The sequence below is a fragment of the Branchiostoma belcheri genome, unplaced genomic scaffold (genome assembly GCF_001625305.1).
Source record: "Branchiostoma belcheri isolate BF01 breed outbred unplaced genomic scaffold, Haploidv18h27 scaffold106, whole genome shotgun sequence".
Classification (NCBI taxonomy): domain Eukaryota; kingdom Metazoa; phylum Chordata; class Leptocardii; order Amphioxiformes; family Branchiostomatidae; genus Branchiostoma; species Branchiostoma belcheri.
The window spans coordinates 947979-967847 of NW_017802447.1; the positions used below are offsets into that span (position 1 = coordinate 947979).

At 39.4% G+C, this 19869-nt stretch overlaps 1 protein-coding gene across 4 annotated transcripts; it reads right to left on the minus strand.

Annotated features, from left to right (window-relative positions):
• Window positions 1–1046: 1046 nt before the first annotated feature.
• LOC109478684 (bifunctional methylenetetrahydrofolate dehydrogenase/cyclohydrolase, mitochondrial-like) lies at window positions 1047–19730 on the minus strand. Of its 4 annotated transcripts, XM_019780362.1 has the most exons (9): window positions 19604–19729; window positions 9320–9394; window positions 8709–8893; window positions 8083–8237; window positions 6255–6375; window positions 4340–4447; window positions 2671–2889; window positions 2109–2242; window positions 1050–1419 (listed from the first exon to the last, which is right to left on the minus strand). In XM_019780362.1, the coding sequence occupies exons 1-8, from the start codon at window positions 19699–19701 to the stop codon at window positions 2124–2126; spliced, it is 1080 nt and encodes a 359-aa protein (XP_019635921.1). In that variant the 5' UTR covers window positions 19702–19729; the 3' UTR covers window positions 1050–1419; window positions 2109–2123. The 4 variants fall into 4 exon arrangements, with proteins under 4 accessions (XP_019635931.1, XP_019635942.1, XP_019635921.1 ...); XM_019780383.1 differs by lacking the exons at window positions 2109–2242; window positions 19604–19729 and adding an exon at window positions 12927–13157 and having other exon boundaries at window positions 1049–1419; XM_019780353.1 differs by lacking the exon at window positions 2109–2242.
• Window positions 19731–19869: the final 139 nt, after the last annotated feature.

The window sequence follows — 19869 nt, forward strand, 5'->3', positions numbered from 1 at the left end:
GTACACAAGGATCTTTTGCTGACTCCAAATGAACAGTCGGTCAATTAACCTTCTCGCTGCTGAAGTAGCCATTTGGCACCAAACTTTTAATGGATTCTGATGGGCTTAGTAGGGAGAAGGTTAAAAGCCTTAATTTAAGAGTATATATTGTACTAAGGTCACTTCTACATGAATCAAACATGCATCAGAGTTTAAGGAGACAGCTAAAAACTAGGAAAGAAATACAGAATGGCTCTTCTATGTGCTAGTCCCCCCCCCCCTAATTTGGCCGAAGGGGAAATCTAAAAAGACACAGGAACTGCCCCAGAAGTCTTAAATGTAGGCCTTGAAAGCAAAGAAACAGTTACTCAAGCAACTGGATACATTCTGAAAATGGCCAGATGTTTTAAGTAGCATCCTCTACCTCTCATCAGTGATTGAAAGGTAAAGAATGCTACCTGAAACATTTGACTGTTTTTATGACCTATCCAGGTGCTTGAGTAATACCTTCTTATGTTCTATCTAATTGTTACTTGCTCACTTTCTTCTCTACTTCTTTGGAATAAGTTGTTACACACATCTGCATGAATGTAGGCTGGTTTACCTCATTCGATGGACGGAAATATGAAGTATGGTCTTGGGTTTTTGATTGAAGATCGTATGAATCAGCAAAAGGATATTAATGGGATGATTGGTGTAAACAATCTTTCTGGATTCCAAAAGGAAAACTATACATCATACTTACATACTATTCATTGCAATTTTGGTACTAGTATCATGATAATTCTTCATGTACAATATTTGGGTACACAAAATTGTGGGAGTGATCAACAATTACTGATTCATACTTGTTTTGGGGGAGTGATTCAGTTTAGTTATGTACACATGGTTGGATGTGGGTAAAAACTATAGCTAGCAGAAAAAGGGTAGATACAATATTCATTCTTGAAGAGTTTAAGTTAGTCATTGTACAATCCTCATAATATGGAGTGCATATCCACTTGGCCTGAATTTCATTATCTGCTAAATAATTGTTTTTTCTCACCCATCTCCAGGACCTACATGTAAAACTAGCCACTTTGAATCTAGAAAGGAAATCTTAAGTACTAGAGCTTTTGAGTCAGGTATCATTATAACTCTGAAGTCTGACAGAAATAAGGATACCATGATAAAGAGAGAAGTATGGTCTTTCCATTAGCTGCAATGCAGCAACAACCAGGTTTAACAACCAGCATCTTTCTGAATTCAAAGTGACCAGTGAGAGTAAGTACTATATGGTTTATGAGACTTCCTGACTTAAAGGTTCCTTTGGAGACATGGACAAGCCGTAGGTGCCGTCTTTCTTGGCAGCCGCCAGGGTGTTCTTCATCAACATGGCGACCGTCATGGGCCCCACCCCACCCGGCACAGGGGTGATGTAACTAGCCTTCCTGGATACTCCTGTTGGAAGGACGACATAAGTCACAATCAATGCTTTAGCATACAATAATCTATCAATGAAGTTTAAACCTTCTGCGACATGTTTCATATACGTGTACCTTCTTTTATTGTTATACAATTCCATTTATTAACTGGAAAATGGAGAAGCAAAATATAAGATTGGCTTAGAGTTCAAGATATTTAATATGGAAGAATAAGCAAAGGTGAGCTGTAGCAAACTGTGCAGTCCAGGGCTGAAAGCTGAGAATGATGACAAAACATACAAAAGAAAAAGACAATGGAAGAAAACTGTTAAAGACTGGTAAGAGTTAAAAAAAACTGTTAAAGACAACGAAAGGTTTAGCTGAAGACTTTGGTGTTTGCAGAAGGGGTGGAAGAAACAACAGAAATGACATTTTAACATAAATGATTACAGTAAAACTTGTGTATGGTTGTCTGCTGGGAACACAAAATATGCAGCACAACTATGCAAAGCAGGAAGGACCAGCGAGGCTGCTTATAGCTGTAAAATAAAATCTGAAAAGAAAATTCTCTTTAAAAGCAATCTTTAAAGCTGTAGCTAGCTCAGATATACCGCTTTGTGTGCTCTGCATGTTGTTTGAAAGGAAATAAAAGAAAAAAAAAGCTTTGTTTAGGTGCACTGTTATAGCAGGTGTTGCTATAACACACGTAGCTGAGTAGAGGATTACTTTTGTGTGCTGTTGTCAGTCCCAGCTGTACTGGCCCTTAGCAGCCTGCATGGTGTTCTTCAGCAGCATGGCCACCGTCATGGGACCAACACCCCCCGGGACGGGGGTGATGTAGCTCGCCTTTTGGGAAACACCTGTGTGATGGGTAAGTTATTAAAACAACAGTGGAATACTACTGGACAGATCCAAGATGTGAACAAGGTTTAAGGAGTTAACCAAAAATTTGGCATAAAGTTTGGCCATTATTTCATAACAGTAGCATACAGTATATATTCCTTATAGAAAGGTAAAGGTAGTCATATATCCTTGTTGAGGCCACAGGGCCAATGGGTTGTTAGTGCACTGTATCTAGGGCACGGTATTGGAAGGCATTGTTTGACTTATTGTTACAGTAAAGGATTCTGAAAAAATATGACATTGGTTGAAACTCGTAGCGAAAAAGAAAAAAGAAGGCCATCGGTAGCTAGCTTCATGTCCTGCAAAGATCTTGTCTGGAAATCAAAGCAAAGATGACACAACAATCACCAATGGAGATGTTGAAAGCAAAAACATAGAAACAAACCTTCAAAATCCACATCCCCGACCAGTTTCATCTTGCCGGTGACGGGGTCCACGACCCTGTTGATGCCCACGTCTATCACCACCACACCTTCCTTCACCATGTCTGCAGTGATGAGGTTAGGCTGTCCCACCGCCACGATGATGATGTCTGCCGTCTTAGTGAACACCTCCAGCTGGTCCCCGGGGGTGTACCGGTGGCAGATCGTGGTGGTGGCATCAGCTACACAGGAAACCAAGTGGTTAACGATTGGGAAAGCAGAAATGTTTCTTCACAAATTTTCACAAAAGATTGTGGTGGAGGTATCAGTTACTCAGGAAAATATGCACAGAAAACTCTATAAATAAGGTCAATGTTTGCTTTAAAGAAAAGCAGAACATTTCCTTCACAATATTTCTAAAAAGATTGTGGTGGTGGCATCAGCTGCACTGAAAACCAAACATGCAAGAACTATTTGGTCAATGCTTGCTTTAAGGAAAAGCAGAATATTTCCTTCACAGTCATTCTGGTGGTAGTGTCAGCTACACAGGAAACCAAGCACGCAAAACCTTTAAAAGGTTAATGCTTGCTTTAAGGGAAAGCAGAGTATTTCCTTCACAATCTTTCATACATGGTTGTCAATGTGGTGGTGGTATCGGCTATACAGGAAGCCAAGTATGGAACAACTATAAGGCCAACATTTATCAAGGAAAAGCAGGATATTTCTTTCACAATCTTTCATCAGCTAGACAGGCAACAACTACAAGGTCAATGTTTTAGGGAAAACTAGAATATTTCCATCAAAACCTTTTGAAAAGGTATCATACTTATACATTCATTAGTGGAGAAAATGCTAATCTTCAGGCATGCACCTGTGGTAGATTGTAGTGGGTGTCAGCTGCACAGGAAAACAGCAAAAATAAGCTATTTCCCTCTTCCCTTATAATAATAGGGAAGGGAAGTATACATGTAATCTATGCCTTACATAAGATTTCCATTGACTAATGCAGCAATGCTATCGGCTGTTCCAACCTGTATACTTGATTCTCCGAAGGAGTCTATATAAATTCCTTAGTTCACTTATACAACCATTAGTGTACAAAATACAAGACTTGAAGCACTTATTTTGTCTTCCAGCACCATCTTGTGTCTCAAGATAACTGCTCTAACATGTACTTCAAGCAAAGACGTCTCAGACTTCAAAAACAATGTACTGGTATTACCACAGTAAATGACACTGCCGCAGAACTTTTGAATATTCTACTTATTCCTTTCTTGGATTTAGAAACACTGTTTCTGGTAAATCCCATCATTTCTCAATGTCTCAGTTTCAGACGTAATGAGAGGGAAAACATGTCATGTTAATATACATGAATTGAAACAAATGTCACAGGCATTATAAGATCATAATCAACTGCTATATTATACTCAGGATGTAATGCAGCATTCAATTAACATCCCTGTTTGAATCAGAAGGCCCCTTCAAACTTATTCCAAATCAGCTAGAATGAAGAATTTGAATGAAAATTTAGCTGACTGAAGTTGAGTCTAAGTCTGGTAAGGTGAATAGCTGGCTCTATCTTCATCCAGTTGTGGTAAAATATTCATCAGCAAATATCTAACAGTTTGTGTGTGTTTGACACTGAATACTATGACACATATAAGGAGCCCAAAAGTTGAAGGGTTTACCTACCACAGATCTCATGGTGCTCCTTGTCAGTGTGTAGTAGCATGGCCAAGGGCATCCCCACGTTTTTCGACCTCCCACACACAACAGCATTCTTCCCAAAGGTTTCAATGCCTGCAGAATAAATAACAAGTATTAGCTAACATGTATGACATAAATTTGGAGTACTAGTAAATGAAGAGATGAATATTATTAACAGCTCTATACTGCGTTCCCTTTATCTGATGTCTTCAAAGTTCAAAGTCATGATTAAAGTAATTTATCAAAGTATGTAACAGCCTCTGACATTCCAAATAAACTAATCAATCTTTCATTCATTCTTTTATCAATCCATTCGTTGTGCGTCAAGAAATAGATGACATGGATATAGTACAGAATAATTGTCTGTCATTTTAGGAAAATTATTCTCTGCCATTCTCATTCTAAATCACAGTAAAGCAACTTTTCTTTCGTGGGTGAGAACTAGGATTATGCTTCACAACACCTCCAGTGGAGAGGAAAATTGACAAAGAATAATGCAACAGGAGCGTGTACTGTTCCCAACAGTGCTTCAACAAACAGTCTCTTAACACTGACTTCCTGTTTTTCCTTATCAGTTCTCTCCCATTCCCTGAAACCTTCCGCACTCTGTGCAAGAACCAGGATGATTAACTGATGATGCAGTGTCTCACAGAATTTGCTATAAGCTTTACAGATGAAAAAACAAGATAAGGCAGTCCCTTGACTCGTATATCAAGTGCTATCAGGCCAGGCAACCTGCTCAGTTTGTGAGAAGATTAATATGATGTAATCTGTTGATGTGTGGTAATTGATCATTTTGGATCAAGTTAGTTGAATTTCTTGGATTTGTATCAAAACATTAACTTAAGTCAGTTACATGAGATATTTCAGGATTGTACTGGTGACAAGAATTTCTATCAATGGATTCAAATAGCAAACAACTCAATCATTGTACATGTAGGACAATATCTATTGACCATTGACTGTGAATTTCAGAGCACATTCTTATCCCATACTACATAGTAAGGTAGATTAGTCTCATACTCATAGTATGTTTGCAATACTAACATAGCAATAGATGTCATAATTTACACCTTGTATAATTGTTATGCAATAAAGTTTTTCATCTAAACATTACATCACAGCAACTTACTATGAATACTACTTTTTAAGCGTACTGGAAATATTTCCTAAATAATTCTGTTTCAACTATGAAGCTTCAAACTTGTTCAAAGTTTTAATCCACCCTTATTTTCAAAACATAGTCTTTTACACAAACTATGGGTCTCAGTCACATGTTTTAGAATGCAAGGCAACCCTCCTTTCAATTACAGATAATCAGCTATTCTGGTAGTGCTGCTATTTTCTGATTACATTCCCCAAGAACTTCCTCGTTAATTCATGCCCTGAAGCCTCCAGCTAATCCTACTTTGACATTGAGATGACCGCCAAACAACATCACAGGACCACATCTGTGATTGGTCAATTAAAGAGGGACTTGCTAATTTAAATTACTGGTATGTCACAGTTGGACTGACAGTGATTGAAATTTGATTTAAATACCTCAAAGTACCCCCTGAAAATGCAGGTAAGTGTAGGTAAAATTGGAGCTGTGCAGGTATTTTAAAACCAGCCCCAGACACTAGGAGGGCATGTGACCAGTGGTCGTCAAAGACTGCTTTGCATTCTTCCAAGTAGCAAGTACAATGAAGACACCAGACAACTTGGTAGAATGAAAGATGGTGCTACATTTTTTTTCAAAACATTACAAATTTTTGATGAACTAGTAGGCAAAGAAACTGCAGTGCAGGTAAAACTTTTCTGGTGCAGGTACATTTGATTGTTGCATACAGGTATGCAAATAATCAATGCATTTAGTACATTATACATTACAACATGAATGACAGGCAGTGAGTTTCACCTGATCTCCTGATCATCTCCATCACTCCGTACGGTGTAGCTGGGAGGAAGGCCGGCTCATCCAGACAAAATCTCCCCACGTTCACCACATTAAACCCATCCACATCCTTCTCAGGTGCCACCTGCCCACAAATTAGAATATTATGAAAATGTACATGTAATTACATGTACTTGCATAAATATATCTTTATATCAATCAAGGTAGTCTCCAACTCAGTGAACAAGCTCAAGCATTCACAGTTCCATTGGTTAGGCCACAGTAATTTAATTTGTTGGTTCTAAAATACACTTCATTATTTCTCAATTTGCCCCCAAAATACCTGTATCTTTCATATTTTTTTGTTGCACCAGACAGTTGAAAAAAGTCCTTGCTCCTGTGTTTCAGTTCATCCCTTTATCAACCAATTGACTTTGTGGCTCTTGTGGTAGGAATGCCTAGGCCAGTTTTTATCTTTTTTTCTTGCTTGCCCACATTGGTTTGCTGCAAAAATCTGAGAACCAGTACATCAAATTAGTATGGTCTTAGCATCAAGTACAGTAAGAAATTCCTTTCTAGATACACTTAAAAACCACCTTTGTTGCTAGCTATGCAAAGGCAGTGGTCGAAATACTTTTTTTCAGTGCTCTGCAATATTGCAAAAGAGTAAAAATTTCGTCCTGCAATTTGGAAATACTTTCTGCAAATACACAAGCCCCCATATTACAACCTTCTGAAACCAATAATGCCTATTTTTACATCATATATATATAATGGTATAGCTTTGTAAATCTGTAGCATTACTGAAATTCTTCAAAATATCACTCTTTTAAATATGTTTGGACCGTAAAATTTTATCGGTCCGGTCCACAAAAACCGAAACGTCGGTGGACCGGTTTTTTGACCGGAACAAAAATCCATATTTGTTGTTACTGAATAACTGATGATCACTACATACAAAGAAGCCTGCCAGGAAAATGAAAATCCAGCCTTCAAATAAAAGAAGTTTACCTTAGTCTCCGTCTCTCTCATTTTGCAACAATATTTTCCCGTATTTTGGTACCGATAGTCATCTAGAAATCATAAAGGACAAGTCTACGGGCCGTGCTTGGTTCGGATCGAGCCGAAAATCACTGATTTTACACCATATGGTCACAACTGTGATGCACGTAAATTTTCACTCGAAATGAGAAATTACCGCCCAACAAAACAGACCATTAGGTTCCCAGTGCTGTATTTCTCTTTTGTTCATGGGATCAACTTGTTTTCTTTGCTTGAATCGTGCAAAATACCAAGGGAAAACATCGAAATTTCGGCAAATTAACGCCGAGGCGAGTGTGGTTTTTCGGAGGAGCCATGTTTCCTTTGCCGTGTTGCCTGCTGGGAAATGCTCAGCGAAAACTGCCGAAAATTGCCGAGGCAGTTGTCGGGTCCTCCCGGGAGACGAAATCTAATATCGGAAAATGGCGAGTGCCCATATTTGGTTATCGTCGCCTTTCGTCGCCTAGTCGAAATCGTTCAACTTTGACCCCAAATTCCCTTATATGGGACCATTACAGTCTGCTGGAAAACGCCGGCAGGTTCGTGCGGCGAAGGTTTTCGATCTATTCACAGCGCCACTGCTTTGCTAATTGAAAACTATTGAATCCGAAGCCTATTTTTTCCTTCTGCAAAATTGCAGATTGTAAGATTTTTTCTTCTGCAATCTTGAAAATCTATCTGCAAATTGCAGACTGCAGACGGGTATTTCGAACACTGAAAGGTTTGGTATCACAGGTTATCCCATATGATAGAACTAAACACAGCTTGCAAAGGGCTTTTCATGCCGGGTGGCAGATAACGAAATACTGACCGCATTGCAGACGGTTCTCTCGGTCATGTGGTCAGGGACGGGTAACTGGACCAGGAGGCCGTCCACCCTGTCATCTTTGTTCAGCTTCTCCACCAGGTCCAACAGCTCCTCTTGTGATATAGAGCTGGGCTTGAGGATAGTTTCACTGGTGATGCCTACAGGGGAAGAACAGAGGTGTTCATGTCTTATATATATGTACGGGTGATACTTATGCTTGAATATACCCGGGTAACCCCGCTCTCCCAAGCAATGAAGCCCTGTACTTCCCCTCTCCCCCAAATCCTAGCAACCCTCTCAAAAAGTTCAAATTTAGGGTTTTCTCTTAGTATTTTCATTAAAATTTGCTGATTTTTCTTATGTAGCAGTGTCAGTTTTCCAGTCAGCATTGTTTGTGAAAAGTTGTGTATACATGTAGACATGTGTAATAGCAGATCTTGAATTATAATAGCCCACTTCACTATAGGAATCGCTATGATTGATAAAGTGTCCAACACCTTGTGCCCTCTTAATCCTATGGGCCCTTTGCGACATCAAACAATTAGGGCTCACCTCTCCCCTAAAAATTTCTGGGGAGACCCCTGTAATAGAATCAAATTTTAAGGCTTGAAATAGTGATGGTTCCTTACCAGCTCCTTTGGCTGCTTTTGTCTTGGCCTTTACGTACGACGCGCTGGCAGGGTTGTCTCCCACCAGGACCACGCTGAGGTGTGGCGGGCGGTGTCCCTGGGCCACCCACTGGTCAACCTCCGCCCTCACCTCCTCACGGATCTCCTTCGCCATGGCAACGCCATCAATTATCTTGGCCTGGTGTCTGGAGCAATCAATCAATCAATCAATCAACATCACAAATATGGGTTTAATGATACATAAACATGTTACTGTAGTTCACTTTCTCGTAACGGCAGCACAATTTCACTGTCTGGGGAACATAGACACTGACAATGGATAATTAGAAATATACCATGATGTAATTTTTGAATTGCTATATTTCAAATCCTGACTCCGGGAAAGTCAGAGAAAAAAAAAGAGAAAAAACTCTTATATAACTTTACATATCATAAGTATAATATAAGTACTGGTAGCTAAATTATTTGTCTCTCTAGCTAAGTACAGTTAGTGATCATATTTGTGAGTTCATGATCATTAAACTTTAACATTCTCTCCAAGATGCTAATAGTTTTCAGGATGATTCCTTAGTTCTCCATAGGAGGTTAATGTGAAGTGCAGGGGTGCTTACTTGTACTCTGGCAGAGCCTCAGTGTTTGCCATGTGATAGGCACTAGCAGCTCCATTGCTGGGCTTGGTCTGCAGTCTGGGATGGGGGGAGGGGGGTGAGAGGGTTAGTACATACGGCATACATGCAAGAGAAATTATTCCATAGTGGCAAACTTATCCGTACATGCTACAGGATTACATTGTTGTCCCCCATTTTGAGGCACAGTGATTAGAGCATGTTTCTCTGTTTCTTGCTGGTTTTTACATGAGGTAGTACTAGTAGTGTGCATGGTCCAGTGGTTAGCAATCCTGCCTCTGGACCACGAGGTTGGAAGTTCAAATTGTTGATGTTGTCCCTCATTTCTGTGGATCTGATATTAGTCCATTGCAGGCAACATGCATGAATCTGAGTTTGGGGGCAGATATCAGACCCTAGCTCCTGCTATGTCACGTCTAAGCATACTACTTTATACAGTCATGTACTTTGATACCCCAGAAATTGGTTTTCCACAATTTGGATGGAACAAAACTATCTGGACCCAATCTAAATGGGGTCTTTTTTTTTATCCCAGTTGAAATTGGAATCTCCCCATCTAGATAGGCAGTTTTTCAATCCAGTAGCAGTTTGTTAAGATTGAGTGAAAGGCTGTGTAATTAAGCCCTAGGACGGACATGCAGTAAAATGCTGCAGATGGCAATGGGCAACACAATGCTTACAGTCACAGTTACAGCACGAATGAGCATACCAAAACTCATCAGGCCATGTAATAGGCTGCTAAGGATTTGTACCCTTGCTTTGATCAATTAGGGTATTTGGTTCTTTGACATATATGTACTTGATGCATGGTTCTTCTCAAAACTAAATATGAAAAACGAAATTGGATGCTCCGGTTCCAAAAAAGCTGCTAGGGGGACTAAACCCACACCAAAGTTTGCTACCCACGATTTGCTTAACCCATGATTTTGGACCTATTGTTCCAAATACATGGGTTTCAAGTACAAGTCCCATCTGTTTCATCAACTATAGATGCGTACGTTCAGCAGTGGTACTGTATTTGGCATCCATCTGGCAACTCGACATACGTGTACATGTATTATACCTGATATTGATTTACTGATCATTGGACACGCTGAAGGTTAATGTACAAAGATACAGATCACAAATGGCTGACATTAACAAAACTTCCACTTGCTATTCATTTTAGGATTAGGGGACTACACACACAATCTAAAGGATGTGCAAAACCTGAATGAATTTATTGATTGTGGCTCCCATTCTTACAAACTAGGATTACTAGGTGTACATTGGCCTCCACAGGACATAATTTAGAATTGATATTTTTAAAAATCTTTGTGCTGGTTTCATACTGTTTTCTGATTGCTACTGTGATCTCATGACTGCCACCCACTGGCAGTTATTATTGGTGGAGTTAAAAAGATGAGAGGCCCAGCATTTCTGAGGTGCTACCAACATGTATTATAATAGCAGTCGTCAGAATGTCATGGTAGGGAAGAATAAACAGTACATGATAAAAATACTCCCAAATGCTGGTCTCTAAGCAGATCTGTCATAACCTGCTGGCAAGACCAAAAGATCTGCTTGTAGATTACCACAACACTGCCAGTGGAACCTGCTAATGCTATATACTAGTATGGAGGCTGTATGTCCTAGCATATAGTCAAAAGTACCAACTACTAAGTCTATTTAAAAACCAGCTCAGAAAAGAACAAAAAGCAGTCATTCCTTCAAGTACCGGAGAAATCAACCAACAGAAATTGAGGTGTTCAAAAAACTCACTTTTTCCTAGAAGTTAGTAGAACTATCAAAATGTGGAACTTGTTGGTACCAACTATAGTAGGGGTATCGTCACTAGATAGCTTCCAGCTAGATGTGTAAAGGTAAGGTGTACCGTAACAGATAATTCAGATGATTGTTCGGGTAAGATAACTAGCTGCCGCACTGCATGCCCGTGAAGCTGGTGGGTTATGCTGAATGCAGTTATACTGGCTATACAGATATAGATCCTGATTCCACGAACCACCAAGTTTGCCTGACTCCCATCTCCTCAATCAGACACACCCAGGTAACCACAGCTGGGCCCTCAGGTCAATAAGTAATCATCTGATCCATTGCCCTGCACAGTCGGGGCCTATAATGGCTTAGCCTTGCCTAGAGGAGCCCCCAATACAACCTCCAGCGCCTACAAAACCTTTATCAGCACTTCCCAACCCCACAATGATCTATGGTCATCATCTAAACGCCATTTTTGAAAGTCAGGCGGGATGGTTGTAAAGTAAGGTCAAACTGTGTTTGACATCATTAGCTCTGCTGGCGTGCACACTTTTTATCATCGCTGGCTGGATTGATGCTTGCCTATCAAAGTGTAACTCTGACTTTATTTCATATAATCATAAGAAGAACTTATGGCAAAAAGTGTGCAGGTTATCAAACATGTAGGTTACTTTGAAATCTACCATGATAATCAACTTTTACAGTCCTTTCAAATTCAAAGTGACAAATGTTGATAATCATAGATAGCTCATGTATCGTATCAAACAACTATAATAGATGTGCTATACTAAAACTAGTCAATGCCAGAGAACTAGGAAAAATTTCCAGTTTTGAGTGGTCAAAAGGTAAAGGTAGTCCAGTGGCTTTTTTTGAGGGTATTGGGAGATCAGGAGCCCATCCCTCTTCCTCCACTACCTTTTACATCCCCAACAGAAGTCAGGTACCCACTGAGTGGTAACCTAATGTTTAAATCATCTCTGACGGTTGGTGTGAACACAACAAACTGTTGACCTGAATTGTAGCCTTTGTTCATTGAACGAAATGAACCCGAGACCGTTAGGGTCACTGGGGTCAGTTTAAAGTACCACTGAACAAAAACATGTTTGACAACAAAGGCTCCCATTGGTCAATGCAGGCCATGCCCTCAGCACACCCCTTCTCTCCTTTCTTCTAAGGAAACCTGATCTCAGGAGTGACTGTTAACAACTGACCTTGGTCTACTAGTACCTCCTTGAATATTGACTAACTAAAAAAAACACTGTATAGTTTTTACAAAAAATCATTCAATTTCTATTTAGGTGACAATAATAGCTAGTTTTGCACATGCCTGACAATTTGAGGCTAAATTTGATGGCAATTAATGGGATAAACAATATTTGGATAAAGAAGCATTTGCAGCAATGGCTTTTTCAAACTGAAATGTAAAATGTTACATCTACTAGTCTACCTGTAGTACCTGTAGTATGTTTTCCACTCGCCTAACTTTGACTATCAATCTTCACATTGCAGATCAACCATGTAATGTTACCAGTAGCCATACCATATGTTATCTAGGCTTTGGCAATACACATGTAGGTCAGTGCATTCCCTTTAAACCTGTTATATACTCCTTATCACTCAGTCCAACAATTTATACCCATGACTGATCTATCTTTTCACATCAATGTCAAATCATCTTCTGTGAAGCAAAAAGAAGCAAGTATAACAGAACCCAAATTCACACGCTAAAGCAGTCGGTTATAACGGTGAGGTGTAGCGTCCAACCCGGCAAACTGGGAAAGTAAACACTCTCAGCGAGAAGATCAACAGAACCAGTTAACAAGTACGCTGCACTCACCGGGACAAGTGTTTGAACCTCAGAAGGGAGCGAAGCATGGTGAAGGGCTGCAGACAAAACCAACTTAGAAGTTGTCACACACCTCCACGCGAGTCTAGGTGCATAAACCTGGCCAGAACTGAACAGCCTGGGTACAAACCGGTTACGTGCGGTTCAAGGAAACCAGATACACTGTTGCAGTAGGACTACAATAGAAGCAGAGGCAGTCACTAATAGCTTCCAAATACGGAAGAGGTTGATACTCAAGCGAGCTACGCGCAGAGCCGAAAGAACGATATGAGACAGAGTGTTGAGGCAACATGTGTATCTTTTTAATTGTTTACCAACAAGGATTTGGGTTTTGCTTTGCATTGTTGTTATTGTTTGTCTATCAGTTACGCAATTACGACTAATTAGGTCAATCAAATACTGAGTAACCTAATTGGAGTCGGACTAACTGTGTCAGCATTTTTTTAAATTTTGAGTGATCAGTACTTTGACTATTGGTGAAAAATATCTTAGAAACTAATACAATAAATGAAGCACTTTGTACATGCCAAATGAAGTTTCCAGTACTGGGGTAACAAACTACAATGGATTACTGTATGCGACAAGCAAGGAAGTCAGAAATCTCTTGATTGAAAGAATGACGCACACAACCGAAGGTCACAATTCTCTGAACTAATAACGACATTTGAGACACGAATTTCTATGGTGCGAACAGAAGAAACAAATGGCAACATAATCTGCGTTAAACTACTAATTTATCTTTCCAGTGAAAAGATTGTGGCCTTGTCAAAATCAACAGGGGTGGGCGAGGTACATGTACTCCATCAAGCTTATATTGGATGTTCTGAAACTGTGGCATGTAAATGTAACTTAGGCGACACGCTGATTTAATCAATTGTTTCTCTAATTCACCCACTTTTTCTGATTTTCAAAAAAATCAGCAGCTGAATCAATTCCAACATGCTTTGGTTTAATTAAAAGTTGAAAATTCACTAGGATGCTTTATTGGCCTGCTTCACAGTTGAGAAAAATGTGAAGTGTACTTCAATTATATACTCAAACTTTAATGCGTAAAATTGCCTTGTACGTTACATACATGTAGTGCAAAATGTTGGCTGATGGACTGATAAGACATTTTTCCATATATGTAATTGGAAAACTAGCCTGGGTTCCATCCTGGTTAGTTTACGTCCGCTCCCAACTGGTGGTAGCGACTGGTGGTAGCGACTGTGAGAGCGGACGTCAACTAACCAGTATGGAACCCAGGCTAATTGGAAAACCAGTTCACACAGTAATTAAAAGTCACCTCACAGGGGAGGTTCTACATGGAGGGGCACGTTTCCACCAACCAGAAAATCTGAGTGTCCTAATTACATTAGAGGACGTGGAGATCACTTCTAATTGCAAGGACGACCTTTGTTACTATGTATCATAATGGGAAATTATGTATGAAATTGTATTTTGTGAAGTTTCCATGCCGATGGCAAAAAGGTAATCCCCACCATTAATTCTAGCCTGGGTACCGCCTTACAGTAATTTTCCATTTGCTCCCCTTGTGCACTTTTTTTAGTGAGCAATGTACGAGGGGTGAGTGGAAAATTACTGTACTAGGATGCCACGCAGGTACATGTACATCCTGAACTCCTGTGTCAATATGGTGTCATTACTGAGTACCTTATTGTTGGTATACCAGGCTTGCTAACTCCATATATGGAAGTGCTGATGCTATATTTAGCTGTAGGGAATGTTGTTTAGATTTCGTCTTCATGGCCAGATCAATTAACTATCAGCTGTAGATGTTACCGTTATCAAGCAAAGCATATGGAAAATGGAAGGGTACCTTGTTAGTTTGAATTTACGGAGACTATGTTTTTATTATCCATAAATAAACAATATTATAATCATAATAATAAAAAGCTGCAAGTGGCCCAATGCTACAAAAAGGAAATAAAACAGGAAAAAAGATGTAAAAGATAATTGAAAGTGACAAAACCTGTGTGGAATCGATTTAGCGTGCTGTATCCTTGACTGACTGATCAGTTTGGATAGACATTCTCATTACGTGTCGCCAGTAATATCTCCTATCAAACTCCCGGCATCCGGGGATTTGTCTTCCAATCTCCCCATTCTCCCGACACACCACCACGGTAACTCCGAATTCATTTAAAGTATAATTGAATCCCAAAATTACCCGTTATCTAAAACTCTGCAATTAATACAAACCTCCGTCGGCGTGCTATCTGCGTTTACGAGGCCGTTCTTACGTAATCCCCCTCCAGGACCCAGGTGCTTCCCGCGAAATTCCATTACCGTTAACCCGACCAGAACGATCCGCCTATCGCTGATGGATTCTCATGAAGGGACGGTTGCCATGAGAACGGTGATCTGTTGATCTCCCTTAACTGGTCGTTCTAGACTTGGTGTTGATCTACACCGGAGATACGACACTCCCTATCAACTTCTTAAGTGATAAAAATGAAATGAGGGAAAGCTTCAATTGCTCATGGAAACTTCCGTTTTCTTTTATGGTTAAACTTACTTATATTAGCTACGGTAAAAGTTGATAGATACGCATATAAATGTATGTTTATCGTGCATGATACAATAAAAACGATTTTCAACAAGGATCTATATTTGGCTATTAGGGTACTTGTATACTGTTGAAAAACCACATTGGCGCCACGTTAAAATCATATTCCCCCAAGCCATTACAAAATAAGTACTTTACTTTTACTTAACTGTCTGCTACTTTATGATCATTCAGACAGATTGTTGAGTTTTACCACTTTTCACCCCTAAGCAGACCTTTTGTATGTGTACAGGAGATGCAGCACATCGATTTTCCAATAGCTGCACCCCTGACTGGGTTCTAGTTACAATGCCACAAGGTTTTATTAAAACTTCAATATTTGGTCACTGATGCAGACTGGCATTGGCAAAGTGACTTACTCATTTTTCCTCCAAAGAATTGTGATCAAAATGGATGTGGCAGTGGCAAAAAAGTAAAAGAAAACTAAGTTATTATAGCAGTTTTTTTCACTCATTAATGAGTGTCATTTACATGTGTGATGTGTCAGATAACTGTCATAATTAGAATGCTGTGTCTATTCTTGCAGTTCACACCTTTTTAAACTTCCATTGTTCACACCAATGAGGATGATTCGGTGTGCAAATCAAAAGGTATTGTTATCCGTGATTATCACAGCTGGATACATAAAAGCTATTGTTCTTCATCAAATAAATTAGTGCCAATACAATACACTCTTTGGGTACCTGAACAAAAAAGTTTTAATGAGCAAAAGAATGCAAATTGTTTGCCAAAGGAGTTAGCCAAACTGGCCAGCTATCTTCTCTGGTGAATCATTCACCCTATTCGGCCAATTCTGTCAAAGGAAAAAGTCTGGCACAGATAGCGGGCCCTGTACAGCTAGATTGGTCACCTATGAGTTCAATACAGTCTCAGTGGGCCACTTGCCCAGACCACACACTTTAGTGCCTCTTGGGTCCATTCCCTCAACACGAGTCCATTAAAGTATAAAGAATTGTACTTAAAACTTTCCCCATCCTATCGTAAGGATTTCTCTCCAATCCCTGTAGCTATTAGAATCATTAACATATTCCTTTTCCATTGCCAAAGGGGTATTACTATTAAAATTATGTTGGCAAGGAGGCATCATGTAAATCTATAATGTATAGTACATGTATAATTGTATATTGTATATATAACAACACTATATTGATCTCTATAAACATCAATATTTCTCAAGTAACTACTTGAATGATAACTTACATCAAGATAACCAATGGTTTGAGTTAACCTGATCAATACTGTAAACCACAACTACTTGAACTAGTGAAATATGATCAATGTATGTACAGCTGCTGATGTATTGATTCCTGTAACGACTGTAACTGCAGCCACACCAGGCCCATTGTTCAGAAAAATCAATATCTCTGTATGCTGACATTTAATCACAGATATACCATTTAAGGAAAGATCCCTCAAAGTTAAAGTCTGTGACTTGCATATCAACTTGGACAAAGAACTGCATCAGTTCTCTTTCACACTGTAAAACATTTTAGGATCTATTTCATCCATGTTCTAGTATCATATGTTGACCCAAGGAGGTTGACCATTGCTTACATGCAAATTGTACAATTATACTTTACCTTTGCAAAATGCTTTTGTTGCTTTGTTGATGTACTTTAAATGCTGGTGAAATCTGTGTTTGAAAATCACTAACTTCCTGCATCTATAAAAACATTCATTCATTCATTCAGTCCTCTTGCACGATGTGCGTCGAGTCTATAAAAACATGCACTCAAGCATTCTTTTCCATGCAGCAAGCTGTCCAATATTCCCCATAGTGTAGCAATTGACCTGGTTTCTTGGAAGGATCAATCAGTAAAGCATTGAGATAAGTAGGGTTGCCTACATCCATAAAACCTGACAGTCTTTGATCACAGAGGCAGATACATGAACTAGTGGTCAGTCCTGGTAGCTGTAGAGACAAAATTGCATTACTGTAAGCTGGATGCCAACCTGGTTAGTGCATGTCTGCTCCAATAGTGGTTGGTGTAGATTGAACTACTACAGTATGAAAATATTTTGAGTAGACTATGAATGCATTTCTATCTAAGGATTGAGCTGAGAAAGATGGAGCAGGAGGATGATTGAGAAAATGAAGGTACGTATTCCCCCTTTCATATGAATATCTTTCTGCTGTCATTTTGTATTTTTTCCTGGTCCATTCCTTTTAATAATACAAAGTGTTTCCAAACTCCAAAGCAGCCACAAGCCTTTTCCAACCATAGTTAGCAACAAACAAAAGAAAGAATATTTTCTTTTCCAATTGTCAAAACTTGAAATAAACTTTTATTATGTCTCTAATAATTAATAATAAGGTGACTAATTACCTACTAGTATTAGACTAATTAATCAAAGCGATGCAATTATTAGACATTTGTCACTATTGGCACATTTACTTTCTTTAATGTAATTTACACTGACAAGTAATTAGCTGTAAATGAGCTGAAAGGACAGCTTCAGTGCCTGTCTTTCCTACCCCTCAATTGCTCGGCCCAATTGCTCTATACATCACAATAAAAATTACATACATGTACAAGGATATTCACAATTCCATTCATATCATACAAACCAAGCTAACACCAAATTTCTAGGCAGACAAACTCACCACAGATGTCAGAAATGAAAAATGACTCTCAAGAAGAGTACTGAAGTAATTCATCTGTAGATGCCTTAATGAATAGGAACACACAACCCCAGGACAACCCCATTAGAACTGGATGACTGGTATAAGGGAACTTGGCAAAGAACCGTGAAATCACTCCAGCCAAGAATCTTCATAAAGCTCTGCGATCACCCATCTTAGTGTCATTTTTCACATGCAAGGACATGACAAGAATGCAAAATAATTTTACACTGGTATGGTGAGGATTATCACATCATTTTTCTGATGGCAAAAATGTTTCCAATTCAAAACAAAAGTTAAAATATCATCAATCAATCAATCAACCAACCAATCAATAAATCAAGTAATCATGTTTATTATCTTCTGCTTAAACTACTAAAAGTCAAGGAAGTACCAAATCACTTTGCATATTTGCTCACTGCATATCAAAAACATGCACACAACAAAAACATTATATTATGGCAGCTGTCACATCACACAAGTGCAACTTGTAAATTTAAATCTATTTCATCATAATTTGAATTGATGTTCACATTCACAACATCAGCTTATGACCCAATGGATTTCCATATAATATTCCCTTTGTAAGGTAAAGACTTGAAAAAGAAACTTATCTAGTAAATAGATAACATTATATTTTGCTTTCCTTTGGAAACTCCCAAACCGACACTGTAGCAAACGTTCGACTCCACATAATTTCCATTTTGCCACGTGGATGGCTACTCTGGATGGCGACAGAATGGACCGCTGCTACAAAATCAGGGGCGCTTAAAACATTTTCCATATAGAAGACACATGTGGGTGACGCAAATTCTTGCTGGTGAGCTAAGAACCTTCAGCAGACATAATTTAGAAGCAGGTTTTCTTCTGGACACAATTTTCTGGAAAGGCGATCTGGGTCAGGAAGTGTTTATATAACGGTCCCCGACATAATCCTTCCGTCTTTCTGTTTTTAGTGAGCTGGATTTCCTCTCCTCAAGGAGTTGTCACGACTGCACATAATATGGACCAGCCCACTTAATACTGTACGGTCAAAGTAAGTGGTCTGCGGAAATACATGAATTATTTTGATGCGTCGCCGATGTGGCAAGCGATCAGCAAGAGACGCAAACAAACTGTCATGATTTGCTATAATTTTGTGAAACTGACACAACGCCCTCATGAAACGTGGCGCGATGTTTATTATCGACAGCGAGGAATCTGCTGTTTACTTGGCTTGAGATCGCACATATATACTAGTATTCTACCAAAGATGACTATAGTATGAACGTCCAGTGAAAGTCCGGCGACAAAGCCGGGAGGGTTTTTCCACGCCAGCTGTCACCCGCTAGCGGCTAGCTGTCAAGATTCCACGCTGTTGCAGACGACGTTCGGCAGTAGCGGAAGCTATGTCCAGAATTCGCTTAAAAACACACAGACGGATGACATATAATGCTCATCTGAAAGGTTGGAAAGAAAGAAGAGATAGCAACCTACCTTCTTCTCCCAGTGTGGAAAAGTTTCCCGTCAGAACGACGAAAACTTCGGAGGAATTGTGGAGAGAGTCGGAACCACGTCCTGCTAGCGGCCGCCATTTTTTCAGACTTACTATGAAGCCGGCTCATTTGCATGAAATGCGGAGTAATAGCCAATCAGAAGCCTCCCAAGAAAAGTCAATATTTTGAATGATCTCTGAAGGGTTTTGCATTTAAAATTCGATATTTGATGCAATATCCGTACCCGTAACTCAACAAAATCGTTAC

Excerpts from the sequence above, each read along its gene's own strand:
- LOC109478684 (XM_019780353.1), bottom strand. The coding sequence starts at position 19,701 with ATGGCGGCCGCTAGCAGGACGTGGTTCCGACTCTCTCCACAATTCCTC. Across the intron at positions 8,238-8,708 it reads AAAAGCAGCCAAAGGAGCTG|GCATCACCAGTGAAACTATC; the intron begins GTAAGGAACCAT and ends CTTCCCCTGTAG. Across the intron at positions 4,448-6,254 it reads GGAGATGATCAGGAGATCAG|GCATTGAAACCTTTGGGAAG; the intron begins GTGAAACTCACT and ends TTTATTCTGCAG.